Below are 14,737 nucleotides of genomic sequence, written 5' to 3' on the forward strand. Positions count from 1 at the left end.
TCACACACACTCACACACTCACCTCACTGTGTCCCCCATGCCTGATCTTCAGAAAGAATCAGAAACTCATGGTCACTCCTTCGCCCCCCCCCCCCCCCCGCACTCCCTCCTGGCCCATGGGTAGCTCAGTGGGCTCCTCACCAGGTCCTCCTGGGCAAAAGGCGTTCCAGGCAGATGGGGGGCCTGAGGACAGGGGTGTCCTGAGGACAGGGACCCTCCCCAGTCCCTAATGCTGTGGGCTTACAGGGTCCCCAGGCAACAGGATTGTGGGGAGGGAAGCTAGGCGCTGCTGGGGGTTTCTCTCCTGCTCAGGGTCCCAGGTGGCCCAACGCAATGAGGGTGACCGAGCTGCTGCCCCGGGCACCTGTCATCACTGGGCCCAGGCAGCTGTGAGACCAGGAAGGGCACACAGGAGCTGGGACCAGAAAAGCTAGGTCTGTCCCTCACTTCCTGCACGTGAGCCACCTCCCACAGCGCCATTCCTGACCCACTCACATGAGGCCGCGGTTCCCTGGACCATACGGGGTCGCGCACCTACAGGCCCTGAGGCCGAGCTTACACTGGGCTGGCCTGAGCTCAGGGGCCAGTCTGGAGCGAGGAAGCCTGCACCCTCAGCCACAGCACACAGGGGGCCCGACCCGCCTGCTCAGCCCGTGCACGGGACCAGACACGCCATCGTCCTGTGTGTCGGCCTCTCCCGCGCCAGGTCGCCATGTCAGCGCCTGCTCTGAGGTAAAAGGAGAGGTAAAGGGTGGGGCGACAAGGAGAAAAGTCAGCTAGAAGGAGACCAGTCCTGGGGACAAGCACATGCCCCTGGGGCCACAGCACCTGGGGTGGGTGCACGGGACACGCCGCAGGTGTGCTGGGCAGAACCAGTGGGAGTGGGCGCTGGAGCCACAGGTGCTCGGGAGGGAGGGGGGGGGCCTCAGCTGTCACCTGTGCCACGGCGGGCAGGGCGTCCGAGAGTCACCGAGCCGGGGAGGTGCCAGGTCCTCCCCAGCGTGGCGCAGCGTGTGGCGGGCACCCCCTCCTGTCCCTGGCAGTGCCCCTCTGCGCTCTGCTCTGCTGAGAAGCACTGTCACCGGGCTCAGCCCCCACGGAGACCCTCGCTGGCAGAGGTCTGTGTGTCTGGCGGCCTTCTCCCGAGCGTGACAGGACAGGGACGCAGTGGCCCCGAGTGGACACTCGCACCCCTCAGGGCACCTCCCTGCCTGACTCCGGGGAGACCCTGGCTGCGGTCACAGGGAGGCACGGAGGCCCAGGTATTCCATTTGCCAAAAGTAGACAAAATCAGAAAGATATGGGAAGCCATGGCTGGGTGGAAAGAGGCTGAGTGGAAGGGCTCCCAGGAAGAGACATCGCAGGGCGGGGACCTGGGGAGGGGACACAAGCCCCAGGGACAGGAGTGGAGAGCCAGGGAGAGGGTGGCCCCTGGCTGAGGCCGAGCTCCGCTGCAGGGCCCAGCGGCAGCCGCCCCCAAGGGGGACGGAGGGGCCACAGAAGTGGGCGAGGGGTGGGCAGGCGGCCCGAATGGGCTAACCCCACTCCCAGGAACCTCCCCACCGGCTGCTCGAATTCCCGAATTTCCGGCTGCTGCGTCGGCCAGAGGCAGAGTCAGGAGGCCATCTAGCGGCGGGGGCGGGCAGTGGGGCGCAGAGGCGCCTCCTGGGGGTGGGGGCAGAAGTCAGCAGCCACCTCCGCAGGGTGCGGGGGAGGGATGCAGTTGACCCTGGAAAGAGCCCAGGCAAATGAGAAACAAATCCTGGGGGGACCTGGGGTCGGGCAGAGGTGGGGTTCAGAGCCTCTGACCCTTGTGGGGAGGGACCGAAGTGTCTGAAGGGGGAAGACAAAGGAGGGAGCCATCTGGTGTCTGGGGTCCGGGAAGTGGGTGGGGAGGAAAGGGCAGGGGCTCCCCTTCTCGGGGGACCTGGCTGGCGCCCCTGTTGCTAAGACAATAAATACAAACTGCAGTGGACTTCTGTCCATATCCACCCCCACCCCCGCCAGGGAAGATCCTCAGAAATCAGGGTCAGTGCGGGTCTGAGGGGCATCATTATTTCATCATTGAGGACGGCCAGTCCCCAGGCCACGAGCAGTGAGGGGCAGGCATCCCAGGTCCGCTCTGGCTCCCTGTTCAGGCGACCGCCCCCCAGGCGCATCTGAGGCCTCTACAGGTGCAGGACCCCTCGCCCTGGGGCGCAGACCTCCCCCACCTGTGCGCACCGGTGGTGACATGGGGTCCCTGATCTGGGGCTGCAGGGTGGCACCCGGTGCTGCGCCCCTTGCCTGTGCCTGGGTTTGTAAGGGAGGGTGTGAGAGCAAAGAAGAGGGGGATTGGGAAGGGACTGGGAGGAGGCCAGACCCAGAGTGGCGGTGGGGGAGGGGGAGGGAAAGGCTGGAGTCCCCAGGGGCTTCTCAAGCCCTGCCCCACCCAGTGGTGTTGCATCCACATGAGCTGCTGCAGGGTGACACCCCAAGCAGGCTGACCCTCCAGCGTCCAGGACCGAGTGCCTTCCCGTGTCTGTTCCCACTGGGGATACGCAGCCAGGACGCTGGGTCAGACCGTCCACCTGGCAGGCCCTGGCGACGGGAGGCTGCTTGCCCACCTGGCTGGGGGTGGGCATTCTTCACCAGTCAGGACACAAAAGGCAAAAAGGTGGGGTGAGGGCTGGGGTCAACCTGGGGAAGGCCTTGATGGTGCTCAGTTCTTATCAGGTCCCCTCTCACCTCCCACCAGAAGGTCATCTGAGAGGGGGCTCGCATGGACGGCTGGAAGGGACCCACTGTGTTGAGGGCCCAGCCTTCAGACCTGCCTCTCCCACTGCTCCATGCAGTTGGGCTGGGCCCAGAGAGGCTCAGCCTCCAGGGAAGTCCAGGGCCTGACCGCAGGGCCAGCGCGCCGGCCCCAGCCCCTCTCCCTGGCTTACTTTAGAGCAGCCCTGGCAGGAGTGGCCTGGGAGGGCCGAGAAGGACAGTCCTGTAAAAGGCGGGGTTTCTGATTTTATTTTTCTGCTTTAAACAGGACTTCATCTTCTGAAAGAAAATAGTAAAAAATAGCCAGTATTGCTGGCTCCGAGTGCCAGGCCCTCTGCAGCCAGAACACTGCTCCCCTGGGCCCTGCCCCACCTCGGGCCGCAGCCCCCAGCACCAGCTCGCAGGCTCCACCGACAGCTAGCTCGGCACAACGTGGAAGGAGCCTGAATCCCACATCCAGCTCATCCCTGGCCTGCACTTTGCTCGGATCGATAGATGGTGGGGGTGGTGTATGCACGGTCTTGCCCGCTCACCGCTACCCCCAGGCACAATGGGCCTCCGCCCACCTCACAGGCACGGTGTGGCGGTGTGGCCCCCTCCTCCAGGCTGGGGTGCAGTGCCCACACGCACTCGGCCAAGCCGGCAGGATGAACTCAGATCGCAGTACCAGCCCCTGCGCACTCCTCCAGCCCATGTTCAGAGGGTTAAAAATAATGCGTTAATAGGAACGCAGAAGGAACAGCATTTTCCAGTTTCTCCCAGGCACTGAAAGCCCTGCAAATAGCAATGCCTGCCGTAGTGGCTAGTGAGGGTGACCCTCCACCCAAGGATGTGGAAGATTCAGGAAAACGCAGACCCTGTGTCTTTAAAATGCTGTCAGAGCTGGACTGCGTAATAAAGTCTCAGAAAAATATTTAAATCAGCTCTGGGCAGCTCTACCCCTCAGACACTGGAGAGAGTACTTGTTTGATGATTGAAGCTGGGGGGGGGGTGGTCCAGGCTGTCCTTTAAAAACTTAAGTTGGTTTTAACTGAAGCACCTACCATTCTGGGGAAAGTGAAGGGGGAACGGGAGACACGCACAAAGCAGGGGGTCACTGCTGTCACTGTGAGCGCGGGCGGCATCCCTCACACCCACCCTTGTCTTAGCAAAGGTGTTGTTCTTTTCCTTTTAACTCAAAGCCTTCAGGTGAAAATAAAGCAGCAGCAGCAACAGAAAAAAAAATCTAGTCTTTTTTAGGGTTAACATCAGAAGCGAAGCTGTGCTGCTTTGGCCAATCAGATGCGCCCCTGCCAGCTATAATATAGTACTGAAGACAGCCTCTCGCACAGCTCTCCAGGCTTGCTACCATTTAAAATCAGACTCTTTTTGTCTTTTGATTGCTGTCTCCCGCCCCAACTCAGATGTGCTCCGTTATCAGCGACCAGCAGCCTGCCGCTCCAGCCCCCGTCTGGGTGGGGATCCGCAGAGAGTCCCCGGCACGGGTGGCGGGCAGGGTGCTATAGAAAGAGAAAGAGCGAGGCAGAGAGCGAGCAAGGGAGCCAGCAGCGAGCCCAGCGAGGAGGGGAGGGCGCACAGGCACACACACTCGCGCACTCGCGCACAGACCTGCACGGGGACGGCTTGGAAGTCACTGGGTTCCGTGGACGAGATGCTGCTGCTGGCGAGATGTCTGCTGGCGCTGCTGGTCTCCGCGCTGCTGATGTGCTCCGGGCTGGCGTGCGGACCGGGCAGGGGGTTTGGGAAGAGGCGGCACCCCAAAAAGCTGACCCCTTTAGCCTACAAGCAATTCATCCCCAACGTGGCCGAGAAGACCCTGGGGGCCAGTGGAAGATACGAGGGGAAGATCTCGAGAAACTCAGAGCGATTTAAGGAACTCACCCCCAACTACAACCCCGACATCATATTTAAGGACGAGGAGAACACGGGAGCCGACCGCCTGATGACTCAGGTAGAAGCCCAGCGCGGGGCGCGGGGCGTGTGGCTTAAGGGGGTTCTGTGAGACCAGGCAGTCCAGACGGGTGTTTGCTCTGGGGCAGAGAAAGGAGATTTCCCCGGCCTTCCCCACCCACCTGTCCACCTGCCATCCCTTCCTCTTCCTGGAGGGAATGCAGGTGAAGGGTCCAGCTGGAAACTTCGGGGTGGGGGTGGGGGAGGCGGCCGGAGACGTGGTCCACGGATGGCCCTGATTTGATTTCTCTGGCTGGGATGGCCTTGCCATCCTGCCTCAACTCTGGCTGGTGACTTGGGGAGTCCTTCCCTTTGGGAGTGTCTGCCCTTTCCAAGTTCGGAGTGGAAATGAGGGAAGGGGCAGAAATCCCCCATAACCACGGAGTGTCTCCAGCTCCCTGTATCAATGTGGCCTCAGCATCGTCTCAGAGCCTGCTCCCTCCTCCGTGCTGTCCTCCACCACACCCCCAGCCGCTGCCCCTCCGGCGGCTAAAGACCGGCTGAGCAGAGGCAGGGCTCAGAGGGGCCTGGCTCGTCCCTGGCGTGTCACCAGCTCCCCTGCGCCTCCGCGGTGACAGTGGTGCCGGCAGGGTGTGAATGTATCGATATTTCTTTAAGGATGTGCGTTCACGCTCCTGCCGGGTACCTGAGGGGAGGGACTTAGAACTTATTGGCACCGCATCAGGCCGGTTTGCAACCCGCTCGCCCGGGGACTCTCCAGGGGCTGAGAGAGGAACCGGGCAAACCTGCGTCCTCTCTCCCTCGCCGCTGCCGCTGGAGACGCCGGCTGCCAGCTCCCGCCCGGGGTGGGCTGTCTGAAACTCCGAGCACGTAGAACTAAAGCTAGAAATGGATTTCCTGGCAAATATAGGTCAACATCCTTTTTATTGCCCTATTAAAGTAGTCAAGTCCTACCTTTAGGGCTAGGAGCGCAGAGCAGTGCGGGAGGGTGGGGGCGGCGGGACGGAGCCGCCGGGGCCCGCGCTCCGGCCCGAGCCGGCCCAGCCGGGAGCCCGGACCGTCCGCTGGGGCGGCCCCGAAGCCTGGGAGGAGGGGGCCGAGGAGAGGGTCCTGCCCCCCCTGCTCTCTCTCATCTGCTCCGACCACCCTGAATCTGGACCGTGAGTGCGGCCGCACGCGCCGGTGCCCAGAGCAGCGCCAGCGCTGGTGAACTCCACGCAGGCCCCCGGGCGCTGTCGGCGGCGGGGAGTTCTCCGACCCGGCCCGGCCCGACCCCGGGTCACCCCGCTCCCGCGAGAGGGAGGAGGACTCCTCGGGGTCCCTCGGAGCTGGGAGGAGGGAGCGGCCGGAGCAGGCACACACCCAGCAGACGCACTCGGCTCCACTTACTGCGGGCAGATCGATCCCGCGGCTCGGGTTTCAGCGCACCGGGCGGGCTGCGGCCCCTCCGCGCCCTGCGCCGCCGGGTCTCCGCTCAAAGCCGGGCCCGACGGCCCCGACCGCCCGCGCGTGGGCGGGAAGGCAGGTGCCGGGGCCGCCGCCTCCCGGGCCTGGGCGCCCTCTGGGGGCCCACGGCCCAGCGCCCCCTCACTCTCGCCGCCGCGTGCGCTGGCAGCATTTGAACTTCTGACCTTCTGTCAACTTCCCTCAGACGGAGAAACGAAAACAAATACTTTTTTCCTTGGGCAGTGGCTTTTCCCGGTCCCTGCACAAAAGGACGGGGGAGGGGCAGTCACCATCCAGCTGGGTGGGAAGAGGCAGGCCCGAATCGCACCATGGACACCACAAATGTCCCCCCAAAATCGTGGGTGGCTGGGGAGCAGCATGGAAGGTGCCCTTGGTTTATCCCTTCCCGCCCTACCTTTTGCTCTGACTCCACGAGTGGGGGGGGGGGAGGCGGGGCAGGGTGAAAGGCGGAGGACGTGGGTGGTGAGGGGCAAGGCTGGGGTGAAGGGGTGAAACAGCCCGCCTCCCGGCCGAGGAGGTTAGGGCTCCTCCTCGGGGAACCCGCGCGCCCGCTGGCCCCTCACTTAGATCACCACCTGGATTCTGCGCTCAGGTGCGTGCCCTTCCTCCCCTGTCCCTCCGAGCCTCCGTGCGTCTGTCTCTCTAATGTGCCTGCCGCCCAAGCCCCTCAACCGTGGCGAGATCGTCCCCAGTGGAACTCTGAGAGCAGTTCTGGACGCATGAGCTCCTGGTTAATATTAACTCGGAGGGGGGAGCGCAGACAGACGCCGTGTCCCTGCGGCCCGGGTGCCAGGCGGGGTGCCGGCCGGGGCTCTGAGGGGACAGGGGCCCGCGAGGGGCCGGGCTGAGGGCCGCGAGGGCATCGGCCTGAGACGCCGGGTAGAGTAGGTTTCTGGGTGCGTGGCGGCCCTGGGGCACCGCGCTCAGGTGTGGGCTTCGGGAGGGTTTTCCTGATTTGAAGGAAGGGTCTGTTTTCCGGAGTGGGGGAGGTGTGTGCCCCGACTGGAGGGGGTCTCTTTTGAAGTTGGAGCACCCCTCCCCCACGCCGGGGAAGCCCGCAGGCCGCTGGCGGTGACGGTCCCTCTCCCGCGCCGGGCGCGCAGCGGTTGCGCAGACGGGGGAGGCGGTGGGAGCTCAGGCGTGGGGAACCGCGGGGCCTCGGCGACACAAAGCGGCCCGGCGGCCCCGCTGGGCTTCACGGTGGCTGCACAAGAGCCGGGCTTGATTCGCGGCACACGACCCAGTGAATTGATGACCGTCCTGGGCTTCCCGGCTTTGGCCGCGGCCGCTCCGGGAAGGGCGGGAGGGGGGGGCGCGGGGAGCGAGTCGGGCCTTCCTGGGCCTGCGTCCTCGCCGGCGTCCTTCACCTCTGGTCCGAGTGGCGCAGCTCTGGGCGCGAGGGTGGCCCCGAGTCCTCCCCATCCTGCCCTCCCCCGCCCCCAGCCAGCTGCCCCAGGGGGCACTGCTGAGAGCTCCACGTGCCCCCAGGAGAGCCGAGCTGGGCGGGATGGGGCTCGGGTCGCCGGGTGTCTGCGTGTGCGCGTAGGCGGTGTGCGCCTGCGCCGCCGCTCCGCATCCCGGCTGACCTTAGTTTACGGATTGATTTTCATGTAAAACGCGTTCAATCCTCAAGATGACCTCACTCACACTCTGCCCTCCTAATTTTTTTTTTTTTTTTTTTTTAAGAAAACGGCTGTCAGGCCCAGAAACCTGCAAGCGCTGACCTGCCACCAGGGCCGCCCTCCCCCCTCTGTTGTATGTTTAACTCTACAACCGTATTACTGCGTTTTATTGCTGCCAAATACACAGGGCTTTTCCTGTTGCGCAATCTATCACATCCCGGTCTGCAAGGACGCCCCTCCCCCCGCTTAGGAGAGGAGTCCCTCCCGCGGTTCTTGGGGTCCAGCGGGGAGCCGAGCGCCCGCGCGCCTGGAGGAGGCCAGCCTGCCCTCTGCAGACACCAGCTTGAAACTGTCGCGCGCCTCCCTGGGAGTCGGCCTCTGGGGATGCCGTCAGGGCTGTGTCCTTGTCCTTCCTTTTCCATCCCGCACCCCGCCCGCAGCAGGATGCGCTCCCAGCGCGTTCGCAGCCACACAAACGCACACTTGATTCAGCTGTTTTATTGCTTCCTTCTCTGGGACCCGGAATATGCGGGGATGTGGGAGACGCCAGCTCCACGCACCCTGTTGTGCCTCCCGCCTGCTCTTTTCCTGACTCCCACGGGCAGCTTCCCGGTGGGGGGGGTGGGGGGGGTAGGCAAAGGCCGGGTGGAGGCACAGTCCCCAAGGCGAAGGGCTCCCTGGCCTCAGGCCTTTCTGACTCCCCATCCCCCACTTGCCGCCCCACGCCCTCTCTCCCTCCCCACCTCCTCCCTCCACCTCTGAAGTTTGTTCTTCAAACTTGCCGGACACCATTCTGCGCTGGAGCCAAGAAAACAAGAGGGGGAAGGGAGCAGGTTAAGGAAAACAAGAGGCTCGACCAGCCCTCAGCCAAGCCGGGGAAAGAGTCCCGGCCGAGGAATGCGGCTTTCAGATAAAGACTGTTTGTCGTCCGGCCCGCCCCGGCCACATTGAAAATTATAACTCACTGGGCCTTTCACTGCTGGCTCTCGCCCACCCTCAGCTCTGCTATCAGCGTCCCCCCTCCCTCTCTACCTTTGGCTTAATTCTCACCTCAGATAGGCCTAGGGCAGGAGGGAGGGTCCAAAGATAAGGTGAGGCTTTGGGCTCTTTAAGAAGTAGTGTATTTTGCTTGATTTCTGCAAAATTGCACCTTGGGCCTCCCTCTGTCCTCCAGGTGAGGGAGTGTGCCCTCCCCAGGGAGAAGGGTGGGGCCCCTCACAGGTGCAGAGAAATGGGCCACAGCAAGGGGTGCAGTGGGTGGGGGACACCTTGGGGAAGGTGCAAGGCATGGTCAAGGGTACCCCTGGTAAGTTCTGCAGCCTTTGTCTGAAAACACACAGTTCACTCCTCCCCCCAAAGTCTCATCTGCTCCCCAGGCTGGGGTAGGAGCTCTGCTCATTCAGGGTTTGGAAACAGGCCCTCAGCTCATCTCTAAAGAGGAGCTGCTCCTCCTGCAAACACCCCTTCCCAGCCTGGCGCCCCCTCCAGGCCTCACCTCTGGCACCCCGAGTCTGCAAGGGAGTCTTCTGAGCCGCCTGGGGAAGTGGGTGTGGGCCAGATGCTAATGTCCACGCTGCCCCCTTCTCTCTGCAGAGGTGTAAAGACAAGTTAAATGCTTTGGCCATCTCAGTGATGAACCAGTGGCCAGGAGTGAAGCTTCGGGTGACCGAGGGCTGGGACGAGGACGGCCACCACTCTGAAGAGTCACTGCATTACGAGGGCCGCGCCGTGGACATCACCACGTCCGACCGGGACCGCAGCAAGTACGGCATGCTGGCGCGCCTGGCCGTGGAGGCGGGCTTCGACTGGGTGTACTACGAATCCAAAGCACACATCCACTGCTCTGTGAAAGCAGGTGAGTGACCTCCCCCGCCCCCCCCCCCCCGTTCTGTACCCCCATCTTCCAGCTCCAGATCCGCCCACAAGATGTCACCTGTGTGCCCTGTGGCCTGATTCAAGGCAAAGCAAAAGAAATAGGGAGGGGGCTCGAGGGCCGGAGAAGGGCATGTGTTTCTGCAGTGGGCATGTACTCTGTGAGGCTCGTCCCCAGCCAGGCATTGCACGTCCCCGTTTAAGGCTGCAAAGGCCAGAGGTCCTTTGAACACTGATGCAGGGGGCATGTGGCTCCTGAGACACCTCCCGCTTCTGGAGCGCCCACTGGAGGTGGCGGAGTGAGGGGAGAAAGATGGGAGACACTCTCCTGATGAGAGACTGCAGCCCTGCTGTTAGCCAGCTCTGGCTTCATCCTTCCTCTCATTTAGGGCTTAAGAATCAACCGTCCCCCACCCTCCACCACCCACCCCAGAACAGGAACTTGTGTCCAGGGTGTAGGCCCCTGTCCTCTCCCCTGCCCGCAAGCGCCTGCGGATTCTAAACTAACTTAACTCACTGGCACAGCCCTTGGGGAGAGGCCTGGTGGGAGCAATAAACTCAGCAGCCACCACTTCCAACATCTGGACACCGCCAGCCCAGAAGCACCGCCAGGCTCGTTAGCAGCAGCTCGCCGTGCCACAGGCAGGGCCTGGAAGCGGAGCCTGCAGCCGCGGCTGGTGGGCCAGGAGCGCTTCCCTTCCCCGGGCCTGCACCACCCCGCGCAGTCGCTGGCAAGGAATCGCTCCGGAGGGAAGGCTGTACGCCCACACGCGCGAATGTCCCAACTTGGCGACTGTTTGCTCCACCTCCTTGTCGCCTGAGCGGGCGCCCACCTCCGTGTAGCCTGAGCGGGCGCCCACCTCGGTGTAGCCTGAGCGGGCGCCCACCTCCGTGAAGCCTGAGCGGGCGCCCACCTCCGTGAAGCCTGAGCGGGCGCAGTTAGCAAAACAGTTCACACCGAATTCCGAGGAACCGTGTCTCCCCGCTCGCCCCGGTTTTGCCTGTTTCTCCTAAGCTGTATTTTAATAGCAGATGTGAGTAGAAAAAGACTTAGTAGGTAAGGAAAATAGTGGCTTCTATTCACACCAGAAAGAAAAGGAGTGTCAGGGACGCTGGGGAGGCGTCCCCGCCTTAGGAGTTGGGAAAGGCGGCGCTGCGCCTCCACTTAGCGGGGCCCCGCGGGGAACTTTCTGCCGGGTTCTTCCCTACTGCCGCTCCCCTGACCCCCTCCCCACCCCGCAGTCAACCGCGCTCCCTTCCCGGGACCTCGTGGCTGCACTTCTTGGGGCCACCCCTGTCCGTGGGGTCCCCCTGGCGGGGGTGCTCTTTGCGGGGGTGTTCCCTAGAGGTCGCCTCGAAAATGAGCAGCGGCAATCCGGCCACAGGGCCCCGCGGGAGCAGACCCGCGCACAGAGCAGCTCATTGGCATTCCGCGCACACGGCCGGGCGCGGCGCGCTGCGTGTCAAGCAGGGTCGTGCGACTCGAGGACTCAGGCTGCCCGCGCCCCGGGCCGCATTCCGGGGACTGCGGCGGCCTCCCACGGCCAGGCCCGCACTTCATGCCGGAGAAACCGATGAGAAGATTAAAAACCCTCGGTAATTCCAGCAGGAAGATTCTTTCTCCCGATCTCTATTTGCAAAAAGCACGATCCCAGAGATTGGAATGCAAAGAAGACTGGGCCCCGCGCCCCTCCTCCCGGCCCCCAGCGCGCCGCCGCTCCGACCATTGTCCTCGGGACAGTGCGCCCCCGAGAGCGGCGGAGGCTCCAAACAGCGCGTCGTCAAGGGGCCTTGAGAACCGGCGGCTTCCAGCGCTGCCGCAGCCCCGCCATTTAAAATTCAAATACACATCTTGAGAGCTTGGAGAGAGGCCTGGCTGTGCAAATAGTGCTGGTGAGGCCGGCTCTGGAGAGCCGCGTGTGAACCGCGGGGGGCGCAGGGCTGCACCTGAGCAAACAGGGAGGGGCGGCGGGCGGCTGGGAGCGGGGAGAGGGAAGTGTCCCTCTGCCGAGCGCGTCCCTGTGAGCACAGCCTCCGCAGTGACCGCGCGGGCCCTGTATTGGATTCACTAGGAAAATCCGCGCCGCCCGGGTGTCACACCTCCGCCGGTGCTCTGGAATGTTTGTCCAGTTGCTACAACTACTGCAGCTATTTTCACCCCCGCCCCGTCTCCTGACACCGAGGGCCCTAGCTGGGCGCTGGGGGCGGGCGGGTGAGGGGTCCCCGCGGCGTAGCCGGGTGCTAGAGCGCTGGAGGGGGCGCCGCGCCCCGGCGCCCGGTGAGCTCAAGGAGGCTTCCTGAGGAATCCAAGTGGAGAGCAAACACCTTCTGAATTCGCGGCGAAGCTGGGTGTGTGCTGAGCAGGGGCGGGTGGGAGGAAGGAGGAAGGAAGCAGCGGGCTAGCCGCCCTTTACCGCCGCCAATCCAATCCTGAAAGAGTCCTGAAGGAATGTGTCTGCATCTGAAGTTTGTCGCCCTGGCGGTGGGGCTTGGGCAGAGAGGTCTGCGCGGAACCAGCCCTTCCAAATCTCTCCGAGCCGCGCGCATCCTCGTCTGAGCGCGCGGGACACCACGCGTGCGCCCCTCCCCACCCGCGCCTGGGTCTAGCGACTCATCCCTCTGACCGCTTTCCTCTCACTCTTCCCCGCAGAGAACTCGGTGGCGGCCAAATCCGGCGGCTGCTTCCCGGGCACCGCCACTGTGCACCTCGAGCAGGGCGGCACCAAGCTGGTGAAGGACCTGCGTCCCGGGGACCGCGTGCTGGCGGCCGACGACCGGGGCCAGCTGCTCTACAGCGACTTCCTCACTTTCCTGGACCGCGACGACGGCGCCAAGAAAGTTTTCTACGTGATCGAGACGCGGGAGCCACGCGAGCGCCTGCTGCTCACCGCTGCGCACCTGCTCTTTGTCGCGCCGCACAACGACTCGGGCGCAGGTCGGCCGCCGGGGGGCGCGCCGGGGCGCCGGGCGCTCTTCGCCAGCCGCGTGCGGCCGGGCCAGCGCGTGTACGTGGTGGCGGAGCGCGGGGGGGACCGCCGGCTCCTGCCCGCCGCCGTGCACAGCGTGACCCTACGCGAGGAGGCCACGGGCGCCTACGCGCCGCTCACGGCGCAGGGCACGATCCTCATCAACCGGGTGCTGGCGTCGTGCTACGCGGTCATCGAGGAGCACAACTGGGCGCACAGGGCCTTCGCGCCCTTCCGCCTGGCGCACGCGCTGCTGGCCGCGCTGGCGCCCGTGCGCACGCTCCGTGGCGGCGACGGCGGGGGCGGGGGCGGCGGCCGCGTCCCCCAGCCCGAACCGGGGGCGCCAGGGGCCGCGCACGCGCCGGGGGCTGCGGGCATCCACTGGTACTCGCGGCTGCTCTACCAAATAGGCACCTGGCTGCTGGACAGCGAGGCCCTGCACCCGCTGGGCATGGCGGTCAAGTCCAGCTGAAGGCCTGCGGCGGGGCGGGCGGGGCGGGGGCAACAGCACGATACAGCAGAAGACACGGGGAAGCGCACGGAATGAGGCGTTCATTATCATAATAAATAATATTAATAATGAAGTAGGACAACCCAAAATAGGCGATAAGGAAACCAAGACCCGGGAAGCTCTGGCGTCGTGTTTAGTTCATATCTATTTTTTGAATTTTTTGGTTGTTTTATTTTGAGTTTTTTCACCTCTCCTGGCTATTTATTTGTTTGGTATGAATAGATGTTTTAAATAATATGAACCGGACCTTCAAGAGCCTTAAATAGTTTGTTTCTTGGGTAATTTATTATTGTCGTGTGAACTGTTCTCACGGGGGAGAGGTGTGAGGCCAAGCGACCTGCACAGAGTCTATTTTTCTACACGTCCCTCCGCCGCCAGCCTGCTCTCCCAGCTCTGCTCCTCAGCGCGTGTGAACTCAGCTTCTGGGGTCCACAAAGTCTATTTTTATACACAGAATTGTAAATTAGATTTTTTGAGAGATCAATACCTAACTGAATTACATTTCATTTTTGAAATAGTGTAAAATATGAAAATATATTATTTTTAATTTAACTAATTTCCAAGGTCACAGTCATCTCTTCTGGTATCCTCATGGATGAATATTTGCTTTGGCATCACCATTTTGGCCACATTCTTGGAAGTCAAAACTGTTACACACTCACACATACACTTTTCTTTCTTTCTTTCTTTCTTTTTTTTTTTTTTTGACAAACTGGACGATCTGTTATTTTTAACTTTAAAGAATTTATTAGAAAATGATATTTTTTAAAAGTGCACATAGCAATGAGCCCATGTGGATGGAGCCTGTAGTTTGTACAGAGATAAACAAGGATGTTTTTTGCATTAATAAATTGAGAATAACTGCTGTAAATTTACTAAACTGTATTTTTGAACGTTTTGTAATAGTTTTGTAGAAATAAAGCGTGCCGCGCACAGCCTGGTTAGCATGTCATCCCTGAGAGCCCCGCCAGCCCTCTGCTCCCGGCGGCCCCCAGTTCCCAACATCGTGTGTTGGGATGACACACTGTGAATGCGCCGCACCCCGCGTGGGTTTCGGCCTGGGGAACCTCAGCTCTGTTTGTGTCATGGTGCGATCTACACTCCTAGGTTGGGGTGCTGTGCTGGGTACTGTTCAGCGCTCTGCCAGCCATGGGCCCAGAGGCGGCCCAGGCTCCCTGGAGCTGTGGGCAGACCTGTTTGCTGGGCTCGGCTGCCCCGCTGGATGCTGTGTTCCCTGGCCCTGCAGGGAGGTCCCTGGCTGCTTCCCAAAGTCCTGGGGGCCCTTTAAGGAGGGTTCCCGAGGAGAGGACAGGGTGTTGATCTTGGTGGAACCTCCCACAGCCTGTCCTCAAGTTCCCCCAAATCCAGGGCAGGCCCCTTACAGAGTGCGCATCCTGGCCTCTCCCGACACAGCCTCAGGCCTCAGGTCCCGGGGTCTCTATGGCCAACGTGTCCGCCTGGAGCGGCAGCCGGGCATGGACTGGCGCCCCTAGGGCACAGCTCTTCTTTGGTGGCGCTGGAGCTTGCCCATGGCCGGGCTGCTAGGCAAGAGGTGGAGGGTCCTGATTTCTCTGGAAAAGCTTTCTTTCTGGTCGTGTGGGCTGTTAGCAGGTTCAGAGTTTACCGCCCTGGTG

General features: G+C 62.5%; 1 protein-coding gene and 1 long non-coding RNA gene across 2 annotated transcripts in view; one reads left to right on the forward strand and one right to left on the reverse strand.

Annotated features, from left to right (window-relative positions):
• The window catches only part of LOC132242585 (uncharacterized), a 22,413-nt gene extending 15,391 nt beyond the window's left edge, over positions 1 to 7,022 (reverse strand). Inside the window, exons 1-2 of the long non-coding RNA XR_009454677.1 lie at positions 6,055 to 7,022; positions 4,363 to 4,570 (exon numbers count right to left, since the gene is read on the reverse strand). This is a non-coding gene — a long non-coding RNA (uncharacterized LOC132242585). The remainder of the gene's footprint in view (positions 1 to 4,362; positions 4,571 to 6,054) is intronic.
• On the forward strand, positions 4,406 to 14,038 carry SHH (sonic hedgehog signaling molecule). The gene is made up of 3 exons (XM_059711362.1): positions 4,406 to 4,705; positions 9,348 to 9,609; positions 12,277 to 14,038. The coding sequence occupies exons 1-3, from the start codon at positions 4,406 to 4,408 to the stop codon at positions 13,062 to 13,064; spliced, it is 1,350 nt and encodes a 449-aa protein (XP_059567345.1). The 3' UTR covers positions 13,065 to 14,038.
• Positions 14,039 to 14,737: the final 699 nt, after the last annotated feature.

This window comes from Myotis daubentonii, chromosome 10 (assembly GCF_963259705.1).
Source record: "Myotis daubentonii chromosome 10, mMyoDau2.1, whole genome shotgun sequence".
Taxonomy (NCBI): Eukaryota; Metazoa; Chordata; class Mammalia; order Chiroptera; family Vespertilionidae; genus Myotis; species Myotis daubentonii.